Source organism: Eleginops maclovinus, chromosome 8, assembly GCF_036324505.1.
Source record: "Eleginops maclovinus isolate JMC-PN-2008 ecotype Puerto Natales chromosome 8, JC_Emac_rtc_rv5, whole genome shotgun sequence".
In the NCBI taxonomy this organism is placed as follows: Eukaryota; Metazoa; Chordata; class Actinopteri; order Perciformes; family Eleginopidae; genus Eleginops; species Eleginops maclovinus.
In genome coordinates, this window is record NC_086356.1 from 14,980,650 (window position 1) to 14,990,413 (window position 9,764).

Genomic DNA, 9,764 nt, shown 5'->3' on the forward strand with positions numbered 1-9,764 from the left:
CATCCTCCAATTGTATCCGGAGCCAGCTGATGTTATGTAAGGCACATGGCATCTGTGCACCCCGACCACCCCCCGCCCCTCCTCTGACTTCTTCTCCCCCTCTCCACCTCACCTCCCCTCCCCTCATCCTCATCCTGCACCATCCTGCATCCCCTTTGGCAGGAGCCCAATCTGCTGGGTGCGGATATGAATTCTGCAGAAGGGATTTTGTCTGTATATAATAGTCTGTCTGTAATAATAAAAAGAAAAGGAAACATAAAAAATAATAATCTAGTTTGTTGTAATAGCCGATATATATTATTTATATTTTATTTGTATCAATATATATTTATACAAGGCACAAATTATTATTTGTATTCATTTTTTATTGTATGTATTCTTCTTTTTCTTCCTTAATAATAACTCCTTAACACTTTATTTGGGTTCCTCCTATAGGCAAGACATCTTACACTATTTGGGGAAATAATCACTGAATTTAATTCTTACATTTGTCTTTCTATTTTAATATTTCTTAGCCATCTGTTATTATTAGGTCATATTTAGAGACAAAGGTTACGTAATACAGCCTAAAGCAGTTTCCCCTCTTATTGCCACCTGGTGGTCAGTTAAAGTGATTCTGGTGTAAAATGCTAAATACCTGATGCAAATAGGATTGATAAGTGAATATTGTATGTTCAAAACATCTGCCATAAATGTTGTAATAAATATAGTCATAATTGTCAGAAACTATATGACTTTGTGTTTATTATTCAGGTTGTAGAAATGGTGTTACATTAAACTGCATTATGTTGGATGTGTTAGATTAGCATATTCATTCACAACTGTTTCTGTTTTATACCCAATTACGCTTTTATTAAATTAAATATACAAACTTGCAGAAGATTCTTCAAAATTAAAAAAATATATTTTGTTCACATGAATTTGCAAATGATGTCATACTGATGACGTGATTTTGATTTTAAGGGTGTACAGATATTTAGCAAGATAATTATCATCCTTATTTATTCCAACAGACAATATTGACTCTCAAGAAGAATGCAAACAATATGAGCAGCATAAATGCACAATCATCTGAAACAGAATTTGATGAATGACCTCATTTAGTAACTTTTTCTCCTTTTGTCTTCTTCCAACACAAGGATACAGTTGAACACGTTGTTCTTGAATTACAATAAAGCTTTAGAATATCAGCTTCATATGAAATAATGAGTTTATACTGTTGGGGATTCTGTTTGGAAATTTGTCTGAGACATGTTCTTCTAAATATTAAACAAAGGGCAATCTGTCCTGTACATATTTCCCTATTAAAACTTCTCCAAAGACAACTGTGAAACATGTTGTCGGTAAAGTTTGAAATTTAGTTTAGAGTGATATATTGTCTTACGTTGAGATCAACATCTTCTGGTATATTTAATTTGTCTATTATGTATGTTAGAAGTAAAGAACTGTGTGTAACCATATCTAAATGAACAGTAAACCCAAACCGTTTTGGTAATACTGTATGACAGCAACCTAAATGTCTGGCTCTTCTTAGTTAAACTGTACTTTTAAATTCTACATTGTAGTTTATTGTTCTATTGCAGAAAGGCTAAATACATTTTTGCTTAAAGAGTAACTTAACACCAGCAGAAAAATCCTGTTTTGATGACCTTCGGTTGTTTAACTTCTCATTTTGCTGCAGTAAAGTAGACCTGGACTTAAAGTTCAGTAGTGTTTACATAAACTTAAGTCACACGGTAACAGCCTGCTTCCTCCAGTAAACTGATTTCTTAAACTTCACAGAAATTAACATCCGTAAACAAAAATGATGGCATGAGCAGAAGTTAAATTCCCCCTGGTAGATTTCTTCTGGAGAAAGTCAGTTTCTTGTGTTTCTTGTTGGAAACAACTTGTATTTGAAGCTGCTATAATCAATACTGTTAGAATAATCTTCAAACTTCTGAGGGTAATATGTGTCTCCTCAGCTGATAAATGCTCCTCAATATTTACCAGCTATTCTCTCAACGTGTCTGTCTGCAGTTTGCTGCTGACAGAAACAAGAATCTTTGATCATGTTTTCACAGGCTAATTACCGACTGCGACCTTAAACATACGCAATGCACAGAGGGGCAGAAATGGGTTAATTGGTGGTCATGGGTCATGTTTTTCCCTGGGGCATCAACCACAGCTAATGCAGCCCTTACGATAAAGCATTGATTTTGCTGTCAATGAATACTCAGTGAACTTTGTCACACGGGGATCTGAGCTCTCGTTCACCACAGCCTCCTGCCTCCTCTGCTGCCAGAACTCTGCATTTGTCCGCAGGAGGAAGCACCTCCACTTTGTAGCTCACCTTTTTGGACTGCAGGATGCTGTAGCTGTTATCAAAGCACAGCACGTCTGCACAAAATAAAGGACAAAACAGTAAGTCACAACAGCGAGCATTACTCAGGATATTAAATATTCATTTTGGGACATTTATTGATTTTCTAGATCAATACTACTCTCATGTCTGCAAAGTAATAATCAGACTACAAGTTAACATGTAATATTTAGTTTGTGTATTATTGAAAAAAAGTACATTGTTAGAGATTTCTCCTTTTTACAATTCAGTTTTGGTTTTATGGAGGTTTAGTGCCATATTTCTTCTATATATCATTGCATCACCACAGAGTGCCTTATAAAACTCATGGAAGTCACTGTGTCAAGCCAAGAAAAATCTGGTATATCACACCGTGTTTAATCAAATGACATATAACGTGTTAATTAGGTGGATTTAATTACATTTGAGGGAAGCAGGTTTACTCTTTCCCTATTTTTTTAATCTTTATGCCAAATGCCTTCTGGCTGTAGCTTCATATACCTTACAAGCATATTTCCCTAAACGTCAAACAGCTCCTTCAGGATTTTCATGAAAAGCATTTTTCAGGAAATTCATTTAATAAATTATATCAGAGACTCACAGACTCCAGGTTCAGGGCAGGTGAGGCAGCTGTCTTCAGGCACCAGGTGAGCATTGTAGCGCTCGCTGGGCAGAACCTGCAGCATCTCAGACACTTTCTGACTGCCGCCCTCTTTAGTCCGTCTGTAAACTCCAAACCCGATGTCTGCTCCGTCACTGGTGAACTGCCACCTGGAATAAACAGGGGCCAGGTACAGAGTGTTTTATTAATATATCAAAATGTATATTTGAGATATCTTTTTCAGGCTCTACTTTATGCAAAGGATCTGAAAGAGGAAGCTATTTGTAACTGTATTCATTCACAGTTTAGTAGTTATCACATGTATTATGCATGTGCATATGTTTGCACACAAAATTGTTGTTGATATCTCCTTTCCATGGTCCCAGGTGTTGCTTGGTAAGAGCTGATTGGGATCCAAGTAATGAATCAAATATATTTGAAAAAGATACAAAGAAATGCAAAGAATGTTATGAGTGATGTCTTTGGAAATCAAACTGAGAGGAATTAGGATTCATAATGATGTATTTTAAGGAGTTTAATAATAGTTTGTTTGAAAAAATTCAAAAATGTCAAATAGTCACCTGTTCATGCATGTGAAAATCCACTGTGCACAACAGAAGAACTGCGTAACATTTCATCAGTTTAAAATCAGGTTTGTAGGCATTTCCCATAAAGCTAAGAAGATTCATGAAGTATCAAGTTGATAACACAATGGAAAGCACACATTTTTAAGCTGTTATAGATCAAACAAAAATAAAGGTTAATAGTGTCCCAGAATAGCGGCTGGTTGTTTGGTACCTCAGCAGGCTGCTGGCGGCTGTAACATCATACTCCAGCTGGAAGACAGAGCCTCGGCTGACGGTCACACTGTCGTCGTACTGAACATTCACAGAGTCCTGCACATAGTACGACCTGGGAACTGTGCCACCATAATTTATCTGCAAGAAGAACAACATCCACAATTTCAATCATTTAAGAGACTCACTTACTGGTCCACCAATGTTTGGAGTTTGCTCTCACCATGGTTCTGCAGCGAGGGTCTCCATCAGGGTCCGTCATGTTCCCACCGTACACCACAGGAAGCTGGTCTGGGTCGACATGTTTACGTATCTCCTCCTGCCAGTTACCTTTACTCAGAAATTTGGTCAGTTAGTACTTAGATTAATTTGTACTTTAATTCAGCAAATGAGCTGCATACTACATTCGCCTCTGCTGAAATAAACAATGCTGGATATAAAATACTTAAAAAGCAGCTTTGCATTGGAAAACCTTTATGAGGAAGGAAATGCATTCAACACTTTTGTTAGAGCTCAAGGAGCCATTATCAGGTCAACATTTCAAAGTTTAGCTTATGACCAAATTCCTGCAAAGCTAAAGACATTCCCTTCAGCCTCAGCTGCTAACTCTTAGCATGATGATGTTAGCCACCTTGTCTTGCTTGTACACTCTCAAATAAAAAGTGGTCTTACTTCCTAAAATGTTGATCTTGCGTCGTGTTTCCTCACACATAAAGTGTTTGATTAGATTGTAGGCCACGGGAAACATTTTTGGAGCTGCAGACAAAGACATAAACTGACAATCATAAACACAAACTAGAAGTCTGGAAAAATAAAGACAATTTGTCACAACTGCTGAAGCACCTTTGATTAGAAAAACTCTTTTCAGGCCCTCTGGGTAGTTCTCTTCAAACATGGTGAGGACCTGAACACAAGAATGTGGATAATTATAATTAAATACATTTTCATTAAATGGAACGTGATGGCATGTTGTGTTTACAGTTCGGACAGTTGTCAAACCTCTCCATAAGTCTCTATGGCAGGTTTCCAGATGTGTTTCAGTCCGAGTCCTTCACAGTCGTAGATCAGAGAGATAGATTCAATATGCCGCCCCAACTGAGACAGAGAGGGAGGAGGGTCAGGAGATAGGAGAGGAAACAAAGAGGAGAACAAGGAGAAGAGAGGCAACGAGACAAGATAGAGGAAGAGAGGAGGAGAGTAGGAGGGGAGAGGAAACCAGAGAGGAGAGTCAAAAGAAAACTAAAAAGGAAAAGTAAGAGAGGGAACCTGCCTAAGAAAAGAGGAGAGGAGAGGAGATGAAAGGAAAGGAAACAAGAGAGGATGCAAAGAGGAAACAAAGAGAGTGTAGGAGAGGAAGCAATTGGATGTAAGGAAAAAAGAGGAGAGAATGGGGGGCAGAAACATGTATAGGAAGAGAGGAAATGAAAGGAAGTAAGAAGAAAAGAAAGGAAAAGAAAAGGGAGAAGAGAGGAGGGGAAGAGGAAATAGAACAAATGAGAAGAGGTGAAGAGACAAAACTCAACAAGAGGACAGAAAGTCAGAAAGGAAAAAAGGACAGGAGAGGAAGGAAAGGGGTGAGAATACAGAAAACAAGAGAGGAGAGGAGAGGAGAGGAGAGGAGAGGAGAGGAGAGGAGAGGAGAGGAGAGGAGAGGAGAGGAGAGGAGAGGAGAGGAGAGGAGAGGAGAGGAGAGGAGAGGAGAGTCCACCCTTCACCTTCTCAGACTGCTGCCTACACTCCCTCCGCAAAATTTCTGTGTGTCTGATCTTGGTCTTCAGAAAGTCCTGCTTGGTGGCCGACATCAGGAGACCTTTAGGATCCAGAGGACCGATCACGTCGTACCAGATGGGACTCCCCTCCCTGTCGTACCCACACATCCCTCCAGACACATACTTCTCAATCACCTGATTAAAACAGGGAAACACACACAGTCTATTTTGCCAGTGGTGAAAGTAACTTTATGCAACTCCTTACTTTAGATCCACTACATCTTAGAAGGACACACTTTTACTTCATTTGACTGCTTTGGTTAATAAGTTATTGCTGTTTATGAAACATGTAATTACAAATTCCAGATTTGTTGAATTTCAATGTTTGTGTTAAACTGAAGGAGCAGCATTGTTCTTCTTCCAAATGTAGATTAATTTTGAATAGCCCCTTGGATCAGCTACAAAATGCATAAAAAGCCACTCTTGAGATTGCCCCATTTCAAAGTATTTTGCTATAATGGGAGGAAATCTACTGTAAAATAAGTTGATTTGATGTATTTAACATTCCCCACTAAGTTTATGTTAACAAGCCCTTCGCATTAATTAAGTGTGTGAAAAATAGAGCATACCTCTGGAGGTTTCCAGTCAGATATGATGGTGTCTACATTCATCTTCCTCCTGAACTCCACATGCTGCAGAAAGAGAGGAGAGGTTTCAAACATGCTCACCAACCACATGCTGCATCCTTACAAGCTAAAAGACAGAACTGATCCATAAAGGAAGAGCTCACCTTTCTGATCATGGCTTCAGATTTCTGAACATTGAAGCTACGAGCTGCCAAAAAGAAAGAAAACAATCTTCATTAGTAAAGCAGGGATATGATGCAGCAGTGGAATAATTACAGGTATACCTCTGGACTAATATGAGGTTCTTTGGTACTGGAGTATTCTAACAGCAAGCTGTTTAGAATTGTAAATGAACACATCTGGATCATAAAAGATACTTCATACAACATGAAACAACATGATACAATACATCTTTGCTGTCATTATTCATTCATACTGTAAATCCTGAAACATTTCAACACCAACAATGTCCGACAATCCCACAATAGAGTACCTGACAAATTGGCTGTTTTTTTATTTTTGCAAAGTAAAGACAAAAGTCCAAGGTTAAAAGCCAGTGCAAATATTGATCAGAGTCCCTCGATTGATCTGAGCCTCTCTGCACTCTGTTCCAGTTCAAAAGACAGTGACCAGCATGTCGTGCATGTCCTGTTCCACAAACTACCAGTTCAATGTCAGTGGAGATTACACAAGAAAGGACAAGAACTCCTGGTACGAAGACTGAGCAATTGACTTAATTTGTAAATATTACTTCATAGAACCTCTATATATTGTATTAAGGTAAGTACGTTTTCAATGAGGAGAACGTTCATTCAATCACATCAATTCAGTTCAACTAAGGTCGAATTCTGTTCAAATATTTACTGTAAGATAAGACCGTTGAGCTGAGGTACTTCAATCGCTCTTTGCTGAATAAATACCAAACAGTATATTTCATGGCCAAAGGGTCAGGGGGTGGATGTTTTAGGAAATAAATTAATTATTAGACAAATGTTGTAACTTTAAAAAGACTGTTTGAAAGGGACATAAAAAAAAGTGATGCACAGTGCTTGGAAACACTTATCTTTCCAAGAAAAACACAATGTGGCTCATTTTCTAACACAACTGACAGATAGCTGACTTTTAGAACTTCATACAAAGAAACACTGAGCTCTGATTAATTATGGTTTTTCAACGTTCTGTGTATTGAGCTCTATGGGCCTCCATATAATTTGGGAGGAATGAATTGTGTTCACTGTAGATTTAAACGAGCGATGGATATTTGTTATGCTTTAACTTATCGTGATGTAGTAAACAGTACAACGTGATGGCTATGCAACACTGACACTATCAGTGTCTAGATTTAGAAGAAATTAGGTATGAGATAATAAATGTTCATTTCTTGCTTTTCCCTGTTGGTCTGGATAACTGTACATTTTCACTCGTAGCAGGCTCTAAGCAAAATGGAAAACGCTCTTGTCTTTGCAAAAGCAGTGGCTAACTCTAACACGACATGGAAACTGGAGGGGGAGAATAGTTGAAACGTGTCTAACTCCTCTTTAAGTACTGCTGAAGAGGCTACTGCATAACCCCACTGTGAATGACTGGTTTTATATAACTTGTGAACACACCTTGTCCCCTTAATAATGCTAGTTATTTCAAGTCTCGTAAGACCTCTAGTAATTCTATGCAGAACTATAACGTTGTTATACTGGTACTTTTACTTTAAGTGACTGAAAACCACCGCCTGCCTGTATTTAACCTCACATCATGATCACTGACTGAGAGAAACACACCTTTCCCCTGGCTGTCATTCATTGTAAATGTTTCAGCTGCCTGTGGTAGTGATTGCCAGAGGCTACCCTCACTCTGGTTCATCACAAAAAAACCAGTTCCGATGTTTTTACATGTCTGCAGGGCCAGTTTCAGAGCAGGACTGTGAGGGAAATACTAGGGCTGCAGGCTTTGGTTTAGTGGATGTCAGAGAACTGATATGATCCTGTTCTCACCAACCTGTTTTATTTAGCTTCCTTTAAACAAAAAAACCCTCATTATACCTACATTACATTTCTAATGCTTTAACCCTTTTAAAACCAATGTTGTGAACACCTCAAATGTATTCCAGTTCAGTAAAAGTCCTGCATGCCAAACAGGTGTACTTAAAGTATCAACAGGAATAAAAATGTGGTGATATGTCCTGATATCTGAATACAAACCAAGTGCTGTATCCTACTTTTAAAACTTCTCACATCTTAAATGTGTTCATGTCACCCTTAAAAGGATGGTAAACTAAGTTGCCTGATGTTCTGGTCACTCTAATGTAATCTCTGTTTTGTTACATTTGACTTTACACTGTATTTCTTTTGGCACTTCTCTATGATTTCTAATCGGTGGATCTTTGGCAGTGCTGGTTCGTGTTTCACTTAGTTTTCTCATACGGATTAAAGGAGTCACCTTGTATTTGGTGGCTGTTTATGTGAAGGTTGTTTTGCCAGCATGGTACCCACACAGAGAAAATGCTAAATGCCAAATGCTGCCTGTGCAAGTTTCTCACCTCGGAGAAAGCGGAGCAGGTAGTGGTCGTGCTGCGCGGGGAGGCTGGGGAGGACATCCTGGATCCTCCCCCGAAACTACATAGAGAAAACCATAAGAAATAGAACACCATCATACAAAAAAAAACCCTTGTATATTCATTTAGAAATAAGACATTTTGGGATATACAATTATTCAAGAAACAAGATTAAAACAACTCCCATGTCCGCATGTCAATATGAAACTACTTTCAGGTAACACAATTATGTATCTTATTGATAATTCAATAAGATACATAATTGTGTAAATAATTAGACTTTAGATTTGGAGATAGATTAAACAACAGTGTCAAAGTTAGATTTTTTAATATGAATAAATAATCATAATACCCAATTCTTCTGATTAAGATGTTAATTTAAAAATGTAATCTGGAGGAAAAAAAGATGAAGTATTCCCCCCTAAATGTGGTAAAGTTCACCTTGGAATAAAATGTCAATACTTAAGCACAAGTAAACCTCAAAAGTGTGTTTAAGTACAGTAAATGTACCACAGAGGTAAGAAAGTCACCTAAAGATAAAAACGCCTCTTTAAACAGACTGTAGGGAGTAGTAGTTACCATAGAATCCCTGTGAAACCACAACAAAAGCAACCATAGAGACACAACGTACGAAACACTCTTTCAGTATCAATGCATTTTGTATATTCGTAGGAATCCTTTTTGATTTGAAGTATTTTTTTACCTCAGTTAATGTTTCAGCCTGTTTCGGGCTCAAGTCTCCAACCCGTCCGCTCATGTCTGCTGGTGTTGTGTCCTTCCGTCCCAAACTGTGAATAAAACGCAGGGGAGAGAAACTGACAGGTAGAGGATAAACACCACGCCCCCATGAATGAACACTACACACACACACACACACACACACACACACACACACACACACACACACACACACACACACACACACACACACACACACACACACACACACACACACACACACACACACACACACACACACACACACACACACACACACACACACACACACACACACACACACACACACACAATTTTGCGGAGCAGTGGTGGAAGAAAACTCTCAAGTGAAGAATGTGAGTGAATTTGAATTATTGGTAGAATATTATTCTCTGTCAAACATGTTTTATCTGATTTGTATTACT

General features: G+C 38.3%; 1 protein-coding gene across 1 annotated transcript; it reads right to left on the reverse strand.

The window, feature by feature from the left end:
• Positions 1 to 724: 724 nt before the first annotated feature.
• sec14l7 (SEC14-like lipid binding 7) lies at positions 725 to 9,421 on the reverse strand. Its single transcript, XM_063890274.1, has 12 exons — positions 9,326 to 9,421; positions 8,608 to 8,683; positions 6,239 to 6,282; positions 6,078 to 6,140; positions 5,455 to 5,643; positions 4,739 to 4,834; positions 4,583 to 4,643; positions 4,412 to 4,495; positions 3,963 to 4,069; positions 3,741 to 3,880; positions 2,943 to 3,112; positions 725 to 2,379 (listed from the first exon to the last, which is right to left on the reverse strand). The coding sequence occupies exons 1-12, from the start codon at positions 9,377 to 9,379 to the stop codon at positions 2,216 to 2,218; spliced, it is 1,248 nt and encodes a 415-aa protein (XP_063746344.1). The 5' UTR covers positions 9,380 to 9,421; the 3' UTR covers positions 725 to 2,215.
• Between the last annotated feature and the right edge of the window lie 343 nt (positions 9,422 to 9,764).